Genomic DNA, 25,373 nt, shown 5'->3' with positions numbered 1-25,373 from the left:
GTCTGATTTCAGAAAGTTGATGCTCTATTATTATCCCCCCCCCCCCCCCCATCCACCACATTATCTTGTGAGTCACTCGTTCGGAGCTGATTCTTGTAGAATCATTCTTTGGCAGTAACATATCCCTGAGTTCTGTATATTCATGTGCAACAGGGAATGATTTGTTGCTGTGTACAACAGATGTGATAATACCCTCTAGTTATGATAGCCGTTGGCTCGCTCGCCATCACCCCATGGCCAAGATCAGCACCTGCTTGTCGTTGTTTCATTAAGCACTGGAAACTTCTCTGTCGGAAAGGTTCCATTTACAATGCCTCGTAAAAGACTTAACTTACAAAATCCACCTTCGGGTCGGCCTGGTTGGCTGCCAGCCTCAACAATTATGATTGGCTTTGATTGGATGGATCTCGGGAGAAACTGTTTCCACCCTTGGAGGAGGGGGTTGCGGCGCCCGCGGGGTGGTAGATGCGTGGGGGGAGAGGGAGGTGGGGGTGTCGTGGAGGAATGTTGTGGGCGGGTTGTCGTGGGGAGGGGTGTCATATGGTAGGATGATGTTGGGGGGGTGTCGTGGGGGGGGGGGTGTTCATTGGGGTGTGCCAAGTGCCAAGGGGGGTGTCATAGGGCGGGTGTCGTGGGTCGGGGGGTGTCATGGGGGGGGGGGGGTGTTGTGGGGGGTTGACGTGGGGTTGGGGGGCGGTGTCGGGGGGGGGTGTTGTGGGGGGTTGACGTGGGGTTGGGGGGCGGTGTCGGGGGGGGGGGGGGGGGGGGGGGGGGGGGGGGGGATGTTGCTAACCAGAGGATACAGAGTCAAGGTATTCGATCAGAGAGCCAAATCTGAAGCAATAAAAATCAGTGATGGGCAAGTGGTCAGAATTGAAGGAGCGCAGATAATTTTGGCCTTTGTTTGGAGATTACTTTGCAGATGTGGAGTCTTTTTCACACTTCTTTCTGCAGTGTTTGATGGAATAGTGACATACGATCATCTGGAATACACTGCCTGAAAAGATGGGTTTTGTTGTCATCCCCGTTTGCCCTTTTCCAGCATTAGCGGCCGTGCCATGAGCTGCCCCAGCCCCAAACTCCGGAAGTTCTACCAAAACCTCTCCACCTTTTCACTCCTTATAGACGCTCCTTAACGATACCTCTGTGGCCACGTTTCTGGGCATCTGACCGATCTCCCAATCTGGCTCAATGGCAAGTTTTGTTGAATAACACCCTTGCGACAGGGCTTTATCGTGTTGGAGACAATGCCAAGTTGTCATTTTTGAAGCAGATTGAATCAAAAATTTCATGAGGCAATTGGATATGCACTTGGAAAGGAAAACATTGTAGGGCAATGAACTGAGGAGCAGGAATAGGTCATTCAGCCTTTCTAGCCATTGAACAAGGTAATGGCTGACATGGTTGTGATCTTAATTTCGTTTTCCTCTGTCCCCCACCCCCATAAGCCTGGACTCCCTTGTCTACCAGAATCCGTCTATCTCAGCCTTGAATACTTTCAATGACTCAGCCTCCACTGCTTCCTGGGGAAGAGAATTCCATTTGCTAACGACCCGCGGAACAAAACAGAAATGGGAGGAAGAATTAGAGATGGAGAGGGGAGTGTGCAGCGGGACCTGGGTGTCCTTGTGCATCAGTCGCTGAGGGTAAGCATGCAGGTGCAGCAGGTGGTAAAGAAGGCTAATGGTATGTTGGTCTTCATAGCGAGAGGTTTCGAGTGTAGAAGGAGGGGTGTGTTGCTGCAATTATACAGGGCCTTGGTGAGGCCACACCTGAAATATTGTGCGCAGTTTTGGTCTCCTTCTCTGAGGAAGGATGTTCTTGCTCTCGAGGGAGTGCAGCGAAGGTTTACCAGACTGATTCCAGGGACTGTCAGAACTCGCTGGAGTTCAGAAGAATGAGGGGGATCTCATAGGGACTTAGAAAATTCTAACAGGACTAGAAAGGGTGGATGCAGGGAAGATGTTACCAATGATGGGTGTGTCCAGAACCAGGGGCCACAGTCTGAGGATTCAGGGTAAAACATTTCAGACAGAGATGAGGAGGCATTTCTTCACCCAGAAAGTGGTGAGTCTGTGGAATGCAATACCACAGGAAGTAGTTGATGCTGAATCATTGAATATAGTCAAGAGGCGGCTAGATAGATATAGCACTTGGGGAGAATGAGTCAAAGGCTATGGGGAGAAAGCAGGATTAGGCGATTGAGTTGGATGATTAGCCATGATTGTGATGAATGGTGGAGCAGGCTCAAAGGGCCAAAAACTCTCCTCCTGCTCCTACCTTCTATGTATGTGAGTAGGGGGGGGGGACTCTGGAGCGAAGTGCTGAACAGGGCCAACTCCACCTCCTCCTGTGCAAGGCTAAGCCTAATGCAGCTCAAAGTGGTGCACAGAGCGCACCTGACAAGAACCCGAATGAGCAGGTTCTTCCCGGAGGTGGAGGACAAATGTGAACGGGGCCAGGGAGGCCCGGCCAACCACACCCGCATGTTCTGGGCCTGCCCCAGGCTTCTTGGGTTCTGGACAACCTTCTTTGAGGCGATGTCCAAGGTTGTGGGGGTGAGGGTGGAGCCGTGCCCGAGAGTGGCAGACTTTGGGGTTTCGGAACAGGCAGTGCTGCATGTTGGGAAGGGGGCCGACGCCCTGGCTTTTGCTTCCCTAATCGCCCGCTGGAGAATCCTGCTCGGCTGGCGACCAGCAGCTCCGCCCACAGCTGCTGCCCGCCTGGCAGACCTGTTGGAATTTCTCCACCTGGAGAAGATCAAGTACAGCAGACGAGTGTCAGACGATGGCTTCCACAAAGCATGGGGGCCATTCATCAGCCTGTTCCAAGATCTGTTTAATGCCAGTAACGGATGGAAAGGGAGGGGGGAGGTGCGGTGGTTTCAATAGGAACCACCAGGGCCGTCCAAAGCAGACAGGAACAGAGGGGGGGTCACCAAGGGAGGAATCCAAGGAAACATCAGGAGGGTATTCAGGGAGTGACCGTTCAGAGGGCCAGAGGGTCCCCCACAAAGTCATGAGAACAGAAACAAGTTGAACGATAGACAATAACATCTACGGTGGAAGAATTGTGATGTTGTGCCGATTTCGGAGACATGGGTAGAACAGGGACAGGAATGGTTGTTGCAGGTTCCAGGATTTAGATGTTTCTGTAAGAACAGAGAAGATGGTAAAAGAGGGGGGGGTGTGGCATTGTTAATCAAGGAAAGTATTACGGCGGTAGAAAGGACGCTTGAGGACTCGTCTACTGAGGCAGTATGGGCCGAGGTTAGGAACAGTAGAGGAGAGGTCACCCTGTTGGGAGTTGTCTATAGACCTCCGAATAGTTCCAGAGATGTAGAGGAAAGGATTGCAAAGATGATTCTCGACAGGAGCGAGAGTAACAGGGTAGTTGTTATGGGGGACTTTAACTTTCCAAATATTGACTGGAAATACTATAGTTCGAGTACTATAGATGGGTCAGTTTTTGTGCAGTGTGTGCAGGAGGGTTTTCTGACACAGTATGTAGACAGGCCAACAAGGGGCGAGGCCACATTGGATTTGGTACTAGGTAATGAACCCGGCCAGGTGTTAGATTTAGATGTAGGTGAGCACTTTGGTGATAGTGATCACAACTCGGTTATGTTTACTTTAGCAATGGGCAGGGATAGGTATATACCGCAAGGCAAGAATTATAGCTGGGGGAAAGGCAATTATGATGCTATTCGGCAAGATTTAGGATGTATAGGATGGGGAAGGAAACTGCAGGGGATGGGTACAATCGAAATGTGGAGCTTTTTCAAGGAACAGCTACTGCGTGTCCTTGATAAGTATGTACCTGTCAGGCAGGGAGGAAGTTGTCGAGCAAGGGAACCGTGGTTTACTAAGGAAGTTGAAGCACTTGTCAAGAGGAAGAAGAAGGCTTATGTTAGGATGAGACATGAAGGCTCAGTTAGGGCACTTGAGAGTTACAAGTTAGCCAGGAAGGACCTAAAGGGAGAGTTAAGAAGAGCGAGGAGAGGACACGAAAAGTCGTTGGCGGATAGGATCAAGGAAAACCCTAAGGCTTTCTATAGGTATATCAGGAACAAAAGAATGACTCGAGTAAGATTAGGGCCAATCAAGGATAGTAGTGGAAAGTTGTGTGTGGAATCAGAGGAGATAGGGGAAGCGTTAAATGGATATTTTTCGTCAGTGTTTACACTGGAGAAAGACAATGTTGTCGAGGAGAACACTCAGGTTCAGTCGACCAGGCTAGATGGAATTGAGGTTCAAAAGGAGGAAGTGTTAGCAATTTTGGAAAATGTCAAAATAGATAAGTCCCCTGGGCCAGATGGGATTTATCCTAGGATTCTCTGGGAAGCCAGGGAGGAGATTGCAGAGCCTTTGTCCTTGATCTTTATGTTGTCTTTGTCGACAGGAATAGTGCCGGAAGACTGGAGGATAGCAAATGTTGTCCCCTTGTTCAAGAAGGAGAGTAGAGACAACCCTGGTAATTATAGACCTGTGAGCCTTACTTCGGTTGTGGGTAAAATGTTGGAAAAGGTTATAAGAGATAGGGTTTATAATCATCTTAAAAAGAACAAGTTGATTAGCGATAGTCAACACGGTTTTGTGAAGAGTAGGTCATGCCTCACAAACCTTATTGAGTTTTTTGAGAAGGTGACCAAACAGGTGGATCAGGGTAAAGCTGTTGATGTGGTGTATATGGATTTCAGTAAGGCGTTTGATAAGGTTCCCCACGGTAGGCTATTGCAGAAAATAAGGAAGTATGGAATTGAAGGTGATTTAGCGGTTTGGATCAGTAATTGGCTAGCTGAAAGAAGACAGGGGGGTGGTGGTTGATGGCAAATGTTCATCCTGGAGTTCAGTTACTAGTGGTGTACCGCAAGGATCTGTTTTGGGGCCACTGCTGTTTGTCATTTTTATAAATGACCTGGAAGAGGGTGTAGAAGGATGGGTTAGTAAATTTGCAGATGACACGAAGGTGGGTGGAGTTGTGGATAGTGCTGAAGGATGTTATAGGATACAGAGGGACATAGATAAGCTGCAGAGCTGGGCTGAGAGGTGGCAGATGGAGTTTAATGCGGAAAAGTGTGAGGTGGTTCACTTTGGAAGGAGTACAGGAATGCAGAGTACTGGGCTAATGGCAAGATTCTTGGTAGTGTAGATGAACAGAGAGATCTCGGCATCCAGGTACATAAATCCCTGAAAGTTGCCACCCAGGTTAATAGGGCTGTTAAGAAGGCATATGGTGTGCTAGCCTTTATAAGCAGGGGGATTGAGTTTCGGAACCACAAGGTCATGCTGCAGCTGTACATAACTCTGGTGCGGCTGCACCTGGAGTACTGCGTGCAGTTCTGGTCACCACATTATAGGAAGGATGTGGAAGCTTTGGAAAGGGTTCAGAGGAGATTTACTAGGATGTTGCCTGGTATGGAGGGAAGGTCTTAGGAGGGAAGGCTCAGGGAATTGAGGTTGTTTTCGTTAGAGAGGAGAAGGCTGAGAGGTGACTTAATAGAGACATATAAGATAGTCAGAGGGTTAGATAGGGTGGACAGTGAGAGTCTTTTTCCTCGGATGGTGATGACCAACACGAGGGGACATAGCTTTAAATTGAGGGGTGATAGATATAGAACAGATATCAGAGGCAGTTTCTTTACTCGGAGAGTAGTAGGGGTGTGGAACGCCCTGCCTGCAACAGTAGTAGACTCGCCAACTTTAAGGGCATTTAAGTGGTCACTGGATAGACATATGGATGAAAATGGAATAGTGTAGGTCAGATAGGCTTCAGATGGTTTCACAGGTCGGCACAACATCGATGGCCGAAGGGCCCGTACTGCGCTGTAGTGTTCTATGTTCTATGTTCTAAGAAAGGACCCGAGACAGAGCCTGAGTAGTAGAAAAGGTGAGGGGGGGGGGGGGGGGGGGGGGAATTGGTAGGGTGGGGGAGAGGAGGATAAGAGGGGGGGGGGGGGGGTGCCCAAAAAGACAAAGCATGTGAATTGTAAACAATACCAATCTAAATAATCTCCTGTACAGTGTAAAATTCAATAAAAATATTGATTGAAAAAAGTAAATAAAGCTCATCCAACAGATACATTTGCAATATCTAATGGAATAATGGAGGGGTGGAAGCACGAATAATTTGAGAGCTCTTTAAAAGGGCTGGCACAGGTGTGATGGGTCGAATGGCTTCCTTCAGTGATGTTTGATTTCTGAGTTGTGTGACAGTAGCCCCAAAAATACTTTCCAATCCATCTCTTGGATCATGCTGCTCTCAAACAGAACACCAGAGAGGAAACTGCCCCGGGTCTGTTTTTGAGTCTGAAATGAGCCTCATGTGGAGAGCACATGTTCTAACCTGAGGTGAGATGCTCGACCAGCCTGAAATAGGGCCTCAGACCTCATTAACATTATCTGGTTAATAGGCAAGAGAGCGATCAACGGAGTCACGGCTAAGACAGAAAGCCCTGATGCTGGACAAGTGTTAATAACAAAGAATTGGGAAAATAAAAACGTAAAAACTGAAGATACACCTCAACGAATATTCAGAGTGGAGTTAAAAGGGGCAAATAGCCCAATTCTACGCTGCAAGACGGAATGGTTCTAAGCATATACGCGCAGCCACTAATATATGGAGACTAATATGGGGAAGGTGCTGAGGATGCCTTTCCTGCGCAGAACCTTAAACAATTTCTCCAACCTGCATCAACTTCAGCAGCTGCTCTACAACTTTGGGCAGCACGGTAGCATAGTGGTTAGCACAATTGCTTCACAGCTCCAGGGTCCCAGGTTCGATTCCCGGCTTGGGTCACTGTCTGTGCAGAGTCTGCACGTTCTCCCCGTGTGTGCGTGGGTTTCCTCCGGGTGCTCCGGTTTCCTCCCACAGTCCAAAGATGTGCAGGTTAGGTGGATTGGCCATGCTAAATTGCCCTTAGTGTCCAAAATTACCCTTAGTGTTGGGTGGGGTTTCTGGGTTCTGGGGATAGGGTGGAGGTGTGGACCTCAGGTAGGGTGCTCTTTCCAAGAGCCGGTGCAGACTCGATGGGCCGAGTGGCCTCCTTCTGCACTGTAAATTCTATGATTCAAAATGATTATTCTATTTGATTATTCTCGTCCCCAAATTAGTCGAGGAGGTCAGCTTTTGCAATTGGATGCATAAATCCTCAGACATCTTAGAGCTTTATTTTATACATAGACAGATACATGGAAAATATAAGCAGGAGGAGGCCATTCAGCCCTTCAAGCCTGCTCCACCATTCATTATGATCATGGCTGATCATCAAGTTCAGTACCCTAATCCCACCTTCCCCACCATATCCCTTAATTCCTTTAGCCCCAAGAGCTATATTACATAGAACATAGAACAGTACAGCACAGAACAGGCCCTTCGGCCCTCAATGTTGTGCCGAGCAATGATCACCCTACTTAAACCCACGTAACCCGTATACCCGTAACCCAACAATCCCCCCATTAACCTTATACTACGGGCAATTTAGCATGGCCAATCCACCTAACCCGCACATCTTTGGACTGTGGGAGGAAACCGGAGCACCCGGAGGAAACCCACGCACACACGGGGAGGACGTGCAGACTCCACACAGACAGTGACCCAGCCGGGAATCGAACCTGGGACCCTGGAGCTGTGAAGCATTGATGCTAACCACCATGCTACCGTGAGGCCCCGATCTAATTGCTTGTTGAAATCCCACACCGTTTTGGCCTCAACTACATTCTGTGGGAGTGCATTCCACAGAATCACCACTCTCTGGGCGAAGAAATTTCTCCTCATCTCAGTCCTAAAATGTTTACCCCTTATCCTCAAACAATGACCCCTAGTCCTGGACTTCCCCCCCCCCCCCCCCCCCCCCCCCCCCCCCCCCCCCCCCCCCCCCCCCCCCCCCCACCCCCCCCCCCCCCCCCCCCCCCCCCCCCCCCCCCCCCCCCAACATCAGGAACATTCTTTCTGAATCTACCCTGTCTGATCCTGTTAGAATTTTATATGTTTCTCCAATGAATATAATCCTAACCGACTTAGTCTCTCCTCATATGACAGGCCCATTATCCCAAGAATCAGCCTGGTAAACCTTCGCTGACCTCCCTCCATAGCAAGAACATCCTTCCTCAGATAAGGACACCAAAACTGGACACAATACTCCAGCTGTGGCCTCACCAACGCCCTATACAATTGCAGTAAAACATCCTTATTTCTTCAGAGGTTCTTAGAAATTGTTGGCCAGTTGACATTCCTAACACAAATGACGCCATAATTGCCGTGCAAAGGTGGAGGGAGAATGGCCATTTTGCATGCAAAATATCCAGCACTTTGTTTGATGTTTGTACTTGGACTTTCCAGTGTCGGGAGGACAAAACCAGCCCCTAGCTTCTCAGAGAAGAATTATTCTAATCAAACCTAGGCTAACAAGCAACTAAATAAAGGCAAAAGACAAATGTTCCCAACAAACAGAGATTAAAGATGAAACGAGCTGGGCCTCTTGGCCTATTCACATTGTCGGGTCAGCAGATGAGAAAAACACAGGTCTGTGGCACTCAATCCGCCTCCCACATCACATTGCCGTGACCACGGTAACAACAAAGAGTGACCAGGTGCCCCTAGATCTTGTCTCACTTCATAGCTTGGTGTAAGAACTCGATCTGGCCTCCTGCCTTATTGACTCTGGCAAGCTTGGCGATTTTCAATTAATTTCAGCCCTGACCCGCAATGTTTATTTGGCTCACTGGAATAACATTTAGTCATGAAATAGGAGCTTTAGCCGTTACTAGCACGGTAGCAAGTCAAATCGTCTTGATCTAATCACTAATTGTTTCGGCCTTTATGCGTTTTCCTTGCACTGGAACGAGGGCTTCAAATATCCAGTTGCTGGTGGACGTTAAGCGATGTCAAAGATGTCAGCAGTACGCCCATAATAACTCCGATTTCCAGATTTATTTAATTAGTTCGGTGGAGATTAAAAGGTTTGTAGGTTGTTGTTGTCTTATTAAATTGCCTTTCGAGCTGAATCGGAACTGACCACTGCTATCCGCCTGACAATGAGGCGACTTGGTTCTGTAGCAATTTCATTCCATTACTGATTGTATACACATCAGGCTACTCCTTTCAAATTTATTACGACAATTATATCGAGGGCTGACTCTATCCAGACTATTGCCTTCTCCTGTTATCACAAGCACATTGCCCATCTTTGAGTTCTGAAGCGGCCCAGACATGGATCTAGCCGCAGCTCCAACTCCTACACTCCACGCTGTGCCAGGAAAATAATAATGCAATCAATCCCTTGCTGAATGTTCTGCTTGCCTTCCTGGGAAGCGTGACTTTAAGTGAAACAACTTTAAACAAATCAGATTTTCCTATTTCGGCCAACCGAAAAGCTGTCGTTGAATTCTGTGGGACCTTTCTCGTCAGAAACAGACACAGGAACGTTCTACAAACATTACTAAATCCCTGTAATCATAAAGAAAATGACTTTAAAAATAAAATCAGTTTTGAAATATAAAGGAAATACGCTAGCTTTTTCTACCGACCTGCCTTTTATCATCTCTCCTACTGGCCAACAGTCCTCCCTCAACAAACGTCATCATGAACAGACTGACTACTCATTTCCTCTCTCAAGGCATTTTTATATGGAAATTGGTTGTTGCGTCTGTCTTGCAGAAACAGGGGCTTGTGAAGGTAATTCATTGTTGCTTTGGAACACCCTGACAATATTATGCACATTTGGATTATTTTCTTGTGATCTTTCCTCCTCACACTTCTTAAAACTGAAAGTAGATTATTCCACACTGTCTCCTCTTTAGATCTTCACTGTCAATGTTGAAACATTACCCACCAACATTTGTTCCGGATCATTCTTTCATAGAGATTCAAAAGCGTGGACCTTCTAGCCCAGTCGTCCTCTTCTTTGTTGGATGATACAAAGGTTGGTGGATTTGAGGACAGTGATGAGGATTGTCAGAGGATACAGTAGGATATTGATCGGTTGGAGGCCTGGGCGGAGAAATGGCAGATGGAGTTTAATCTGGACAAGTGTGAGGTAATGAATTTCGGAAGGTCTAATAGATCTGGGAATTACAGTAGTCCCCCTTTATAACGCGGGTGTTGGGGTCCAAGACAGCCACCCGCGTTGCATCCGAGCCACGGATATCCACGATGGGGGTTTTAAATTTATTTAAAAATCTATGCTAGCGCTTCCCCTTGTGAGTCTACGGGGGGCGGGGGGAGAGGTCAGACCCCCGTAGACTCACAATGGGAAGCGCTAGCATAGCTTTTTAAATAAATTTAAAACCCCCATCGTGGATCTAATTAAAACAGTGTCAATTTCAGCGGCCGGCTCACTTTGATCCGGAAAGGGAAGCTGCTCTCTCACTGAAACAATCAGCCGGCCGCTGAAATTGACACTGCCGGCTGCTCTCTCCCTCCAATCAGTACCCCAGCAGCCACAGCCTGTACCCCAGCAGCCACAGCCTGTACCTCAGCAGCCACAGTACCTCAGCAGCCACAGCCTGTACCCCAGCAGCCACAGCCTGTACCTCAGCAGCCACAGTACCCCAGCAGCCACGGCCTGTACCCCAGCAGCCACAGCCTGAACCCCAGCAGCCACAGTACCCCAGCAGCCACAGCCTGAACCCCAGCAGCCACAGCCTGTACCCCAGCAGCCACAGCCTGTACCCCAGCAGCCACAGCCTGAACCCCAGCTACAGAGGGGAGGGGCGATGTGAGACCATGCTGGTCTTGCAGAGGCCCGTGTGACCTCCTCCTGTGTTCTCTGCTCTCTCCCTCCAATCAGCCGGCAGTGTCAATTTCAGCGGCCGGCTCACTTTGATCCGGAGAGGGAAGCTGCTCTCTCACTGAAACAATCAGCCGGCCGCTGAAATTGACACTGCCGGCTGCTCTCTCCCTCCAATCAGAAACATTAAAACTTAAAAGTTGGATTGGAGGGAGAGAGCAGCCGGTAGTGTCAATTTCAGCGGCCGGCTGATTATTTCAGTTAGAGAGCAGCTTCCCTCTCCGGATCAAAGTGAGCCGGCCGCTGAAATTGACACAACTGACAGTTGGGGTCCATAAGCCCCCCCCCCCGCGGTATATCGCGAACCGCGGTATTGCGGAGCGCGGTATAACGGGGGACTACTGTATACAGTAAATGGCAGAGCCCTGAGGAGTATTGGCAGGGTGAGGGATCTGGGTGTACAGGTCCACAGGTCACTGAAAGTGGCAACGCAGGTGGATAAGGTAGTCAAGAAGGCATACGGAATGCTTGCCTTCATCGGTAAGGGCATTGAGCATAAAAATTGGCAAGTCATGCTGCTGCTGTATAGAACCTTAGTTAGGTCACACTTAGAATACTGCGTACAATTCTGATCGCCACACTACCAGAAGGATATGGAGGCTTTGGAGAGGGTACAGAAGAGGTTTCCGAGGATGTTGCCTGGTCTGGAGGATATGAGCAATGAGGAGAGGTTGGATAAACTCGGATTGCTTTCACTGGAACGACGGAGGTTGAGGGGCGACCTGATAGAAGTCTACAAGATTATGAGTGGCATTGACAGAGTGGATAGTCAGAGACTTTTTCCCAGGGTGGACAAGTCAATTACTAAGGGACATAAGTTTGAGGTGCGAGGGGTAAAGTTTAGAAGAGATGTGTGAGGCAAGTCTTTTACACAGAGGGTGATGAGTCCCTGGAACTCGCTGCCGGGGGAGGTGGTGGATGCAGATACGATAGAGATGTTTAAGAGGCATCTTGACAAATACATGAATAGGATGGGAATAGTGGGATATGGACCCCGGAAGTGTAGAAGGTTTTAGTTTCGACATATCATGATCAGCGCAGGCTTGGAGGACCGAAGGGCCTGTTCCTGTGTTGTACTGTTTTTTGTTCTTTGTACCCCATTCTATGCACTGGCAAAGCCCAAAGCTGGGCATCGCTTAACCATTATTCCATGATTATCTTTCCATTCACTTCAATCTTCTGCATGACCTCCTCTTTAGGCCCTGACCTTCCACCTCAACTTCCCTATAGTAAAGCAAGGGACGTTTCAAAAGGGTTAGTCAGAGCAGAAGGAAGTCAGCAGCCCCTTGGGCCTGTTCCACAATTCAATGTGATCAGTTTATCGACACCTCAACTCCATTTTCTCTACATCATTGAAATCACTGTCAATTTGTGACCCAGTAGGAGGCCATTCGGCCCATTGGGGTGTCTGTGCTGGTCAATGGGAAACTGCCCAGTCTGATCCCAGCTTCCTGCATTCCGTCCATAATCCCGCTCTTCAAGAAAATGTCCAGGCCATTTATGAATGTGGTGAGAGCTTCTGCCATTCAGGCTGAGTTCCAGGTCCCGACCACCACTGGGTGAAAAGTTATTTCCTCATCCCCCTTTTAATCCATCTACGGATTACTGAAAAGCTATGCTATCTAGACTTCTCATAATTTTTTACACCTCAATTAAATCTCCCCTCAGCCTCCTGTCCTGTTATGTACTCTGAGATAACACAGGCTGCAACTGGATGCAGCTTTAACCAAAAGATACTCCAGACCTTGAAGTTAGTTCAATCTGATTTATTGAACCAGAAGCACAGTTAGCTCAGTTCTCTATGAGTTCGATTCTCTGCTAACCTAAGTATGGTTACTCTGTCTGACTGAACCAGACTAGCTCTTAGCCACATGCTAGAGGTGTGACACTGTACATACACCCTGACTCACTCTGTAGATGTTCATCAGTGGAAAGAGCCAGAGTGTGAGTGCCTCGTGCCTTTTATAGTGAGATACCACCCCTGAGTGTCCTGTCTGCTCATTGGTCATGTCCTGTTCTCTGTGTTCATTCGCTACCTGTCTGTGCCTGTCTGTATATCATGATCAGCATGTCTGCATATCATGACACCTCCTATGTTCAAGAAGAAACAACCTCAGCCTATCCAATCTTTCCTTCAAGCTAAACTTTTATAGACCTGTCAACATCCTCATAAATCTCCTCAGCACCTTCTCCAGTTTCACATCTTTCCTGTAATATAGTGATCAGAACTCTACGTAGCACTCAAGGTGTGGGATACATGGTCTCCCTGCTCCTCCATTCTATGCCTCAATTAATAAAGCAAAGTCTGTCATATTCATTCATAATCACCTTATTGACTAGTCCTGCTACCTTTAAGGATCTATGAGCTTATCGTCCTATACTTTCTCTGTTTCTCCACACACCTCTGTTGTCCCATTTATTGTTACTGTCTTGCCTTGTTTCACCTTCTTATAATGCTTCTTAACCCATTGACCTGGGGTTACCAGTGATCAGAAACTGAACTGGACTAGCCATATTAATACTGTGAATACCAGGGCAGGTCAAAAGCTAGGAATCCTACAGCGAGTAACTCACCTCCTGAACCCACCAACGCCTGTCCACCATCTATAAGGCACAAGTCAGGAGTGTAATGGAATACGCTCCACTTGCCTGGATGAGTGCAGCTCCAACACACAAGAAGCTCGACACAATCCAGGACAAAGCAGCCCCGCTTGATTGCTCCTCCTCCCACAACCATTCAAACCCTCCACCTCCGATAACAGAGGCAGCTGTGTGTACCATCTACAAGATGCATTGCAGTAACTCACAAGGTTCCTTAGACAGCACCTTCCAAACCCACGATCACTACCATCTAGAAGGATAAGAGCTGCAGATACCTGGGAACCCCACAACCTGGAGGTTCCCCTCCAAGTCGCTCACCACCCCGACTTGGAAACATATCGCCGCTCCTTCACTGTCGCTGGGGCAACATCCTGGAACACCCTCCCTGGCAGCACAGTGGATGTACCTACACCTCAAGGACCGCAGCGGTTCAAGAAGGCAACTCATCACCACCTTCTGAAATGCAACTAGGGATGGGCAATAAATGCTGGTCCAACCAGCGATGCTCACATCTTGCAAATTAATTTTAAAAAACCTTTTCACACTCTTCATCCCCTTTGATACATTTACCCAGTGTTTTAAAGGCGTACACTGTCTAACTGACCACAACCTTTTGGGGAGTGGGGGAATAGAATTCCCGATTTTCATTGCTTTTCCGGTGGAAAAAGTGCTTTCTAGTTTCCCTTAGAAATGCCCTTGGTTCTAAATCTCAGATTATGCCCCTCGCCCCTCACTCTGTCCTGGAGTATCCAGAAGATCGGGCAACAAAGTGAAAACATGAGTTACCTCTCTCGCGTCAATGCTTGCCCGTTCCAGCTGGAGTGAGTACAAGGCATCCTTGGCTCCAATGAACAGGCGGTCGTGGTACTCATCGAGGAACATTGAACGGAAATCCAGGAAACCACGGTAACCAAAGAACATAACCGATCTATTGGCAGCCAAGAGATCTAAAGCAAAGAAAACAATAGTGTTCAGTCAACCAGTCGATCATTGTTAAGCCTTCGATCCACTGTCGGAAGGCTAGAACGTCTCCAAGTGTGTCATTGCACCTTCTCTTGTTAAAGACACTGCTGGGCAACTCTGACCCTTTACTATAAAGTACCTCCTGGTACCATTAGGTGGAAGTAACTAGGAGGATAATGAACACAGCATCATGGGGCACTGAGGTACGATGCACCCAGCTAGAAATGAATCTACTGAAACACCCTCAGGATAATATCATTTGAACATAACAAATTAAAAATGAATTTCAGATATGTCAATTTCCTTGAGTCAGCTCCTGAAAGAGATTCCGAATGACGATATTCCCATCTAAGAATAGATTCCCATTGTCAGACCTTTTTCTTTATCAGCCTCTGATGCTGCATTCCCCTTTAAAACTTCAGTGCCCACATGAGCAAGAGAAGGAAAAAGCTGAACCTGAACATCTAAACCTGATAACGTTCATCAAACTTTAGCAACAATATCGGCAGCCTGATTTACAAAGCATTAAGTACAGGACTCTGTGATCCTACCCTGTTCCCCAAGTCCATTCCAAACCAGTTATCAAGGATTTCAATACCCGTTCTTAATTCTTGTGACCTTTGTTTTGGTCATGTCATTCTTCCAACGCACAAAAACCCCTGAATGAAGCACTGGCAGCTCTTAAAACGAAATCCTCCAGCTACTGACACACAATATTTGTAGAGTTATGTCTAAAGAGAAAAGACCTCCATTATAATACGACCTTTCATGACCCCAGGGCTTCTCGCAAGTGCTTTACAAGCATTGATGTATTTTTGAAGTGCAGTGTAATGTTGGAAACCCCGCATCTATTTTAAGGACTCCAAGCTCCCACACACAAAAAACCCAATGAAATAAATGTCTAATCAAGGCGGCATGGTAACACAGCGGTTAGCACTGTTGCATCACGGCGGCAGGTCTCAGGTTCGATTCCCGGCTTGGGTCACTGTCTGTGCGGAGTTTGCACGTTCTCCACGTGTCTGCGTGGGTTTGCTCCGGTTTCCTCCCACAAGTCCTGAAAGATGGCCTGGATTCTCCAGTTGGAAGACCATAATCTCCCGCCAGAGGTGAATTGCATCCAGTTTACGACCCCCCCCCCAGGGAGTGCAAACCAGCAAACAGTTCAGTTTTCCTTGCCATGCAAATTTATGAATGGTGCGGAATACGAGGGATTGCCAAAGGAATCCCGCTATTGGGCCACCATTCTGAGCGGGTGGCTCAATAGCAAGGTCCCACAGCCTGGACCCTCCCCCGCACTGCAAATCAGCCCCAGCCCCCCCCCCCCCCACAACACCTCTCAGACTGCAGGCAGCTCACCCCCTCCCCCCCACCCTTGGATTGCCTGGTGTCCCCCCACCCTCAAGTGCGGGGGTGATCTGCCCTGCCCCCACAGGGACCCACAGGGACCACCTGCCTAAAGAGACACCCCCCCACAGACAGCTCCCTCCTCACACAGACAACCCCCACCCAGAAAAGAGACCCCTGTCGAGATGCACCTTGGGGGGGGGGGGGGGTTACCCTCTTGGCCCATGCCGAGTTCCACCATGCCAGGGCCATGCTGGTAGAGATCACAAGTGATCCACGCCCACGTGATTCCCGGCCACGAGGACAGGAGTACCTCAGAGGGCCGGCACATAGGGCACCGGGCCCGCTAAATGAATGCAAATAAATCATTAAGACCCAGTTGCATTCATTTACATCCACCCGCTGGCGCGCAGGTCCGAACCTCAGTCCTGCCGCCAGCAAAGGGTTGGAGTGTCGTGATCAGGTCAGCGCCCGCCATGAATCCCGATTCTCTGTCCCATTGGGAATGCGGCCCGGGCATGCTGGAATGGAGAATCCCGCCCAACATGTGTGAGCTGCTACTGCTCCTCATCCCTCGTGTACAAGGCAGTCGTCTTCCCAAATCTTCTATTTGGCTCAGAAACGTGGACTATATGCAGCCACCTCAAGGGGCTGGAGAGGTAGCATCAACGCTGTCTGAGACAGATTCTCCGCATCAGCTGGGAGGATAGGCAGACTAACATCGTTACCCTTGAAGGAGCCAAGGGCAACAGCAATGACGCCACGATCATCAAATACCGCTGGGCCAGCCATGTGCTTAGGATGGCAGAGTCCCGACTGCCAAAGCAAATCATCTTCAACCAGCTCAAGGAAGGCACCCGAACAAGAGGAGGACGGAGGAAGCGGGTCAAAGACACCCTGAAGGCTTACCTCAAGAGATGCAACATCGACGCCAATGCCTGGGGAGACCCTTGCTCAGAAGGGACCTACTTGGAGGAACCTCCTGATTGAAGGCACACAATTCTTCGAGGACGCCCTCGAGGAAGCCCAGAAAAGGAGCCTGAGAAAGGAGCACCAGTGATCTCGAGTCCAAGGACCAATCCCACCTCCCGGAAACACCTGCCAAATGTGGGGTCAGAGATGAGGCTCCAGGGTCGGGCTCATCAGCTACTCAAGGACCCATGACCAGTGATACAGAGTTTCTTCGGTGGACAATCACACTCGTTAGCGAATGATCGCCGAAGAAGAATCAGCAATTGATTCGTTAATCAATGCAGATACGTGGCTGTTGGATAATCTTTTCCTTCTTTCAGCCCCGTCCACTCATTGGCTGGTATGAAATGCTGCAAAGGCCCGTCCCTTTGTAAAACAATCCGACCCACGAGGCCAGGTGATGACTGGGTTTGAGAAAACCATAGGCTTCATCCAAATGTCTTCACCTCATCACAGCAGTTCCTGTCAGTCATTATCCTGAATTCTATACAAGTCTTTCAAATAAGGTCTTGACGCTCTGGGACGACCCTGTAAGGTTACTCCAAGTGACGTTTGTTACCAGATCCTAATAAAAACACGCAAGGTGATGTTTTAAAACAAACTCTGCCTTTCTTCCTCGTCTCTGGTTTCTCGCCCACTGTACTGGAAATATGGCTGGTGGCCAGGCTCCAGCCGACGTCAAACCTGCTTCAAGCCCAAAGCCCGAGGGTTTTCCTCACAATAATTACACCTCACTGCTTTGATTACTCGCTCTTACAATTCTTTCTAAGTGAGGAAGTCTAACAAAAAACAGAAGCACCTACTTAAAATGCAGCTTCGGAAGTACAAACAAGGTATTGTACTCCGACACAACGGGCCTGTTGAGGTCAAATACTTGCGTTATAAACCAGCCAGATGTTCCAGTTTGGCTTGGTCGATTCAATTATACTTCCCTAATAAAGTGCTCTGGGGCCATTTATAATCGCAGCATTCAGTCAAATCTCTTGTCACAAACAAATAGGCACTGATAGCGTGAAGAAGGAAAAACTGCTTCCACTGGTAATAGGGCGAGTAACCCGACGCCACAAATTTCAGATAATTGGGGAAAGAACCAGGGGAAAAATAAAGGAATTTTTTATTTTTTTGGCAGTGCCGAACGTCAACGGAATAGATGATGTGGACTCGAAAAAGAGCGAGATGTTGCTCTGTTAGATTATTGCCTGAGGTGGGCCCTGTAAAGGGCCATGAGTTTGTTCTGTCAGATTACTGGCTGGGCGGTGAAGGTGATAATTTTATCATTTGGTCCTTACAGCCCTGAAGAGAGGGGTCTGTGAAACGCTCTGAGAGGAAGGGGGCTGGGATTTATACAGCACCTGAGAATGTTCCACAGTACTTCAGAACCACATAATGATTTTTGAAGGGCAGTCGCTTGTTATTCTCAAGGCCAGAGCTGCAGCTGTTTCACACACTGAAGATCCCATAAACAGCAAATAAATGAATGGCCAGCTTGTAGCCGAGTGAAGGAATGTTGGCCAGGACACTAGAGCCCTCCCTGTTCTTTTCTGAATCATGCCAAACAATCTTTTCGATATCAGAAGGCAAATGGAATTTTGTCCTTCATTGCTAGAGGGATGGAGTTTAAGACTAGGGAGGTTATGTTGCAATTGTATAAGGTGTTAGTGAGGCCACACCTGGAGTATTTTGTTCAGTTTTGGTCTCCTTACTTGAGAAAGGACGTACTGGCGCTGGAGGGTGTGCAGAGGAGATTCACTAGGTTAATTCCAGAGCTGAAGGGGTTGGATTATGAGGAGAGCTTGAGTAGACTGGGACTGTACTCGTTGGAATTTAGAAGGATGAGGGGGGATCTTATAGAAACATTTAAAATTATGAAGGGAATAGATAGGATAGATGCGGGCAGGTTGTTTCCACTGGCGGGTGAAAGCAGAACTAGGGGGCATAGCCTCAAAATAAGGGGAAGTAGATTTAGGATTGAGTTTAGGAGGAACTTCTTCACCCAAATGGTTGTGAATCTATGGAATTCCTTGCCCAGTGATGCAGTTGAGGCTCCTTCATTAAATGTTTTTAAGGTAAAGATAGATAGTTTTTTGAAGAATAAAGGGATTAAGGGTTATGGTGTTTGGGCCGGAAAGTAGAGCTGAGTCCACACAAGATCAGCCATGATCTCATTGAATGGCGGAGCAGGCTCGAGGGGCCAGATGGCCTACTCCTGCTCCTAGTTCCTAGTTCTTATGTTCTTATGTTACAAGATAGTAACGGGAGTAGGAACGGGAATCTGAGATCCTGCTTCACATTGAGTGGGTGTAGACCACGAGAAACTAAGCTTCAAACCTGACACAGGCAAATTTAGGACTGATGTCAGAAATCCCAGAATCATTCGGCCCATCACGCCTGTGCCAGCTCTGGAAAAGAGCTAATCAATTTTTCCGCTCCCCAGCTCAAAAGATTTTTCCTCTTGGGTTCATGATTTAGCCAATTTGCACTCTTTGATGGTTTAATTGAGTCTGTGCTTGATTATGTGAGTCTGGTGACTCATCTACGCTCACTGTGCTTGATTGGTTAAGTCTGGGCGTGGACTCAGAACAAAGTAAGCAGGTACCACAGAAGCAACTAGAATCTCACCTGTCAGCACAGTGCAGGCATTTTGCGATTATAGAAATAATTTAAAACTCTTGTACATAAACCTAGTGCACACTTAGAAAGTAGAATCATCTCAGCTTTGCCTTGAGATAAAGAATATATACCACTATTCTCTTTTCAAAGTTATTAAGCCAACTTCTGTCACCTTTACAGACAGCACATTCCAGACCATAACAACTCACTGTTTAAAAAAAACATGCCCTCACCTATCCACTTTATACTTTTGCCTATTATGTTAAAGCAGTGTCCTCTGGTAACCAACCCTTCAGCCAGTGGAATGTTTTTTCCTTAGTCACTCTGTTAATGCATATTCGTTCGTCACATCAATCTTGACTTAAAACCATGGTTAAAATGGTCCCAGAACCCTTTATTGGGGAAACGTGATTGAAGAAGCACAACCTAGCCAAACTAGAACATCTGGCCAGTATGCAACACAAGTAGTTGGCCCCAAGAGACTTGTTTCTTCCTGCCTACTCTATCAAACTGTCCACAATTTTGAATACCTCTATTAAATCTCCCATTAATGTCCTCTGCTCAGAACAATGGCAGCAATCCCTCGTCTCTCCGCATGACTGAAATCCCTCATCCCAGGTACCCATTGCAAAGATGCTCGTCCCCTAAACAAGGGGGACCTTCAATGGATTTCAACTTAGGCGCTGGTGTGAAAATCTTGGAAGTTAGGAGCAATAGAATACCGCAACAAATATGTGACATAATTCTTCATTGCTGGATAAGAAAGAACTGAATGACGTTTATCTTGTGAATGAGGGTCATAGAATCATAGAATTTATAGTGCAGAAGAAGGCCATTTGGCACATCATGTCTGCACCGGCCCTTAGGAAGAGCACCCTACCTAAGCCACAGCTCCACCCTATCCTTACACCTCCACCCTATCCCCGTAACCCCACCTAAACTTTTTTGGACACTAAAGGGCAATTTATCATGGACAATCCACCTAACCTGCACATCTTTGGACTGTGGGAGGAAACCGGAGCACCCGGAGGAAACGCGCGCAGCCACGGGGAGAATGTGCAGACTCCGCACAGACAGTGACCCCAGCCGGGAATCGAAACCTGGGATCTTGGCGCTGTGAAGCAACTGTGCTCGCCCACTGTGCTACCATGCTGCCTTGGGAAGCAATGAGTCATTTTATAAGATGGGGTCGGGGGGTAGCTGATTACAGGCAGCAAATTCCTTTTGCTTTTGTTCCAACTTCCACTCGTATTTGGCAGATGGAGGCCGGGTTGATTTTGACTGCTGGGCCTCGTTACCATGACACTGGTTGAATTCTTGCCCGGAATGAGCAGGAAGTAGGGAAGAAAGTGGTTGCAGACCTCCGAAAATTCCGACGGTTTTTGGCTACCCAATGAAACTCCAGAAATGGAGCAGACCATTCAGCCATGGAGCCTGGGGAGCCACTCAGTTCAATCATGGCTGGTCTGTATCGTAGCTCCATTTGTTCTTCTTTCCTATATTTCAAGCGCCAGGGTCCCAGGTTCGATTCCCGACTTGGGTCACTGTCTGTACGGAGTCTGTACATTCTCCTCGTATCTGCATGGGTTTCCACCGGGTGCTCCGGTTTCCTCCCACAGTCCAAAGATGTGCGGGTTAGGTCGAATGGTCACATTAAATTGCCCCGTAATGTCCAAACATTAGGTGGGGTTACTGGGTTATGGGGATGGGGTAGAGGTGTGGGCTTAAGTAGGGTGTTCTTTCCAAGGGCTAGTGCAGACTCGATGGGCCTAATGGCCTCCTTCTGCACTGTAGATTTTATGATTCTATACCCAACAAAAGACTATCAGCCTCGGTTTGAAATTTTTAATTGGCCCCACATCAAGGGCTCACAGCTTAAGATCATGCCCCCATCTTTTTTACACTGACGGAAACAGGCAAATAGTTTCTCTCTGCCTCGCCTGTCAAATCATCTCAAGGTGTGGGAGGGGAATGACGAAGTGTGCGAGGCTGGCCCAGGAGAGGCTTAATTCTTGCTTATGGAGCTTGAGCAAGCACGTCTGCTCCCACTTGTCCAAGAGAAGTAATTCTTGAGCAACGGATGGAGTTGAAATGGACTCCAATTATATCACTTCCCTCAGGGTCCTCTATGGCTTGGTGGGGTCAGTGGCATAGTGATAATGTCACTGGACCAGTAATCTAGAGGCCCCAAATGATAATCTGGGAACATGGGTTCAAATCCCACCACGGCAGCTGGTGCAATTTAAATTCAATGAATAAAAGCTGGGATTGAAATGATCAATCGTTGCAAAAACTCATCTGGCTCACTTTAGGGAATGAAATCCTCCAACCTTACCAGGTCTGGCCTGGATGTGACTCCAGACCCACAGCAATGTGGGTGACTCTCAAATGCTCTCTGAAATGGCCGAGCAAGTCATTTGGTCCGAGGACATTTAGGGCGGGGCAATAAACGCTGGCCTTGCCAGTGGCATCCGCGTCCAAGGAAAGACAAAATGAAAATAACCTGGCCACAACTCACGATATGGCTCCTGCGCAACGATAAGGGAATAGTGTAGAGGGACTTTAGAGGGGTTTCACAGGACGGCGCAACATCGTGGGCCGAAGGGCCTGTCCTGCGCTGTTATGTTCTATGCTTGTTGCCCGGTATCAGAGGCTGGTGTGCCATGTGGAACCTTTTTTCCCCCAGAGAGAATATTCCTTCAGGAATGGAGGGGGCATCCGGGGGGGGGGGGGGGGGGGGGGGGTCCGAATCAGACGGAGGTGATGTCCAGGCACAGGTTGGCTTGATTACGCTGCAATAATTCAGTGGGTCATAGGTTCATTTTTGCCATTGAAGATGTGTTCAGTTGTGAAATTCATGCAATAACACACCAGTACTTGAGTGAGCAGGGTCTGTTAAAGCAGCCAATTCCGCGAGAGCAAAGGTCTAACCCAGTTCATAAATAAAGTTTCATTCCAGGAGGGTGATGACATTGACGATCCTTTGTAAGATATACACTTCGGTCTCTGGTCGACCTGATCCTGTGCATATCTTTTCCATTGAGCTGACAGTTCTATCCTGACAGGGTCTATACCTACAGCTGCCATTTTCCTCCATGAATGGACCGTTTCTATTATTTCAGTCTTCAGACCTATCATCAGCCTCAGCTGTTCACATTATTATACATTTATTCCCCTCGACTACACCAAGCAGTAGCCAAATGTCTGTGAGTTAGGAATGAGAATTGATTGCCCCCATTGTGTAACCATAAAATGGGCTCAATGGGCCCATTTTCATTCCATTACCTCGACGAGTGCAGGTCCAACACAGGAGAAGCTCGACACCACCCAGGACAAAACAGCCGGCTTGATCACCACCCTATCCACCACCGTCAACATTCACTCACTCTTGGGCAGCACGGTGGCACATTGGGTTAGCACTGTAGCCTCACGGCGCCGAGGTGCCAGGTTCGATCCCGGCTCTGGGTCACTTGGCCGTGTGAAGTTTTCTCATTCTCCCCGTGTTTGCGTGGGTTTCACCCCCACAACCCAAAGATGTGCGGGCTAGGTGGATTGGCCACGCCTCTCATTTGGAAAAAAATGAATTGGGTAATCTAAATTTATTAACAAAAAACATTCACTCACTCTACCACTGACACACAATAGCAACAGACTGTATCATCCACGAGATGTACAACAACGGCTTATCCAGGATCCTTCGACTGCACCTTCCAAATCCAGAAGGACAAGAAACAGATGAATGGGAACACCAGAACCTGCAGGGTTTCCACCAAGCCACGCACCATTGGAACTATATTGCCCTTCCTTCAATGTCACTGGGTCAACAGCATGGAACTGTCTACCTAGCAGCGCCGTGGGTGGGTGTACCTGCGCCACATGGACTGCAGCGGTTCAGGAAGGCAGCTCACTGCCGACCACTCGAGCACAATTAGGAATAAATGCTGACCTTGCCTGTAATGCCATCATCCCGCAGATAAATACATTTGTTCTCTCCACATCCACCTACCCTCTGGGCACTGTCTTCAGGCCCCCTCCAAACAGTTCCATAAGATGCGTCCCATCCAAACTGTGATGTTGAGGCCTGAGGCCTTACTATCTCTAGGTGGGGTGCTGCGTGGCGGCCATGTGAGACTTTAAAGGGGCCGATTGCGAATCCCTATTTGTTTTGTGCGATTCTAATTCAAATTTTAATACTGAAAGAAGGTAAGGGTGATGTAAAAAAAAAATTCAAACTCAGGGGGCTAACGAAAGAGAATTGGGGGGTGGACAGAAGAGAGATAGAAAAGGCGGAAGAATGGGAAAGCACTTCCCCAGACTCGACAACCATTTAAAGTTTGACATGCCTCAATTTTGACGTGCTTAGTTCTTTAAATTAAACACAGGTCGTGTTTCACTAGCTGTCTCTCTGGTTCCGATCCTGTATTTCACTCCTGACTTCTCCTGAACGTTGACAGCTCTGACATTGCCAAGTTTATTTTCAAAGAGCAAATGCGGAGCCATGAGGAGATTGGCCCGTAAGGAAAGGGGAGGTAAAAAGCCCTGGCCGAGCCAACCTGTGTCACTCAGGCTCTCAACAAGTTGTCAGAAGACAGTTCAAGATCACATCGGCATAGAGAGGCCTGACAAGGGGTGTGTCTGCTTGCACTTTCTTTCAGGGAATTGAAGATGGAGGATCGAGGATTTTATTCCTGTGCCACTCCATCAAAGTTCCCCCAACTCCCCGCAAATTCATTCTTCTTGCCTTGAAATCCAAACTCCTCTAAAGTTCTTCAGCGGGCTCACCTGAAAGTGACGCCCTGCCCTCGTGTGCTGATAGCCAATCAGATGTTCGGCAGCTCTCTGTCCCGGCAGCGCCTCCGGAAGCTGTGGCCACTGCTGGGACTGCACTCAGTCCCAATGAAGAAGAAACAGCGGCCAGACGTCAGGTGAATTGGAGGCTCTAGCTGGCAAGAGTTGGGATGGGTTGGCAAGGGAGCCAAGGCACAGAGGCAGGCCCAGTTTGGGGGGGGGGGGAGAGGCAGGCCCAGTTTGGGGGGGGGGGGGGGGGGGGGGGAGATGACACCCAGTTGGAGTTGAGGGGTTGGGGTTGATTGCAGACCTTAAGGGGACCCTCTGATTTGAAAAGGAGGCCCATAAATAAGGAAATCGTCCCACCTTACCCTCCCAACGCACAAGCAGGCAGGTGGGTAGAGAGGAGGAAAGACACCCATAGAATTTAAAGCCCCCCCCCTTCCCCCCCCCCCCCCCCCCCCTTGCAATCCACCCACAGGGAAAATTCTGCCCCACATGATCAGGAAGCGCAATGATGCATCAGATGTCTTCATAGAATCCTACAGTGCAGAAGGAGACCATTCGGCCCGTCGAGTCTGCACCCACACTCTGAAAGAACACGACATCCAGGTCCAATTCTCTACCCTACACACCTTTGGACACTAAAGGGTAATTTAGCATGGCCAATCCTCCTATCCTGCACATCTTTGGACTGTGGGAGGAAACCGGAGTTTCTGGAGGCAACCCACGCAGACACGGGGAGAACGTGCAAAACTTCACACAGATGGTCACCCCAAGGCCGGAATTGAACCCAAGTCCTTGGTGCTGTGAGGCAGCAGTGCTAACCACTGTGCCACCGTGGCACACCTAACTGTAAAAGAAATAGAGTTGCATTTAGATAGCACCTTCCATGAACCCCGGATGCCACAAGACATTTTACAGCCAGTGAAATATTCTTTGAGGTTCAGCTATTCTCGTGTAGGAAAGGTGGCAGCCAATTTGGACAGAGCAAGCTCCCACAAACCACAACGTGAGAATAACCACAACATCTGTTTTGGTGATACTGAGAGATAAATATCGCCCAGGAGGCTAGGGAGAACTCCTCTGCACTTCTCCAAAATAACGTCAGGGGATCTCCACCTGAGAGAGGGCTGATGAGGCCTTGTTTAAATTGCTCATCCGAAAGACGGCACCTTTGACAGTGCAGCACTCCCTCAAACCCTCAGACCATCAGTCGAAACAGAGTCAAGGGAAGGTTGGTGAAGGTCAGGAAAAAGTTCCATATTTTTTTTTAAACTCCTGAATGGAAGTGGTGCTACGGAGT

The 25,373-nt window shown here is 48.4% G+C and overlaps 1 protein-coding gene across 3 annotated transcripts in view; it reads right to left on the bottom strand.

Annotated features, from left to right (window-relative positions):
* The window catches only part of sema3bl (sema domain, immunoglobulin domain (Ig), short basic domain, secreted, (semaphorin) 3bl), a 176,410-nt gene that overhangs the window by 81,115 nt on the left and 69,922 nt on the right, over positions 1 to 25,373 (bottom strand). Inside the window, exons 1-2 of one of the 3 annotated variants that reach the window (XM_038812285.1) lie at positions 17,473 to 17,509; positions 14,177 to 14,337 (exon numbers count right to left, since the gene is read on the bottom strand). In XM_038812285.1, coding sequence (XP_038668213.1) covers positions 14,177 to 14,311 — 135 coding nt within the window. In that variant the 5' untranslated portion in view covers positions 14,312 to 14,337; positions 17,473 to 17,509. Of the gene's footprint in view, positions 1 to 14,176; positions 14,338 to 16,606; positions 16,680 to 17,472; positions 17,510 to 25,373 lie in introns of those variants that run through there. The other 2 variants (XM_038812284.1, XM_038812283.1) reach the window with 2 other exon arrangements.

This window comes from Scyliorhinus canicula, chromosome 11 (assembly GCF_902713615.1).
Source record: "Scyliorhinus canicula chromosome 11, sScyCan1.1, whole genome shotgun sequence".
Classification (NCBI taxonomy): Eukaryota; Metazoa; Chordata; class Chondrichthyes; order Carcharhiniformes; family Scyliorhinidae; genus Scyliorhinus; species Scyliorhinus canicula.
The sequence above is the reverse complement of the archived record's forward strand: the minus strand, read 5'-3'. Positions and strand labels throughout refer to the sequence as shown.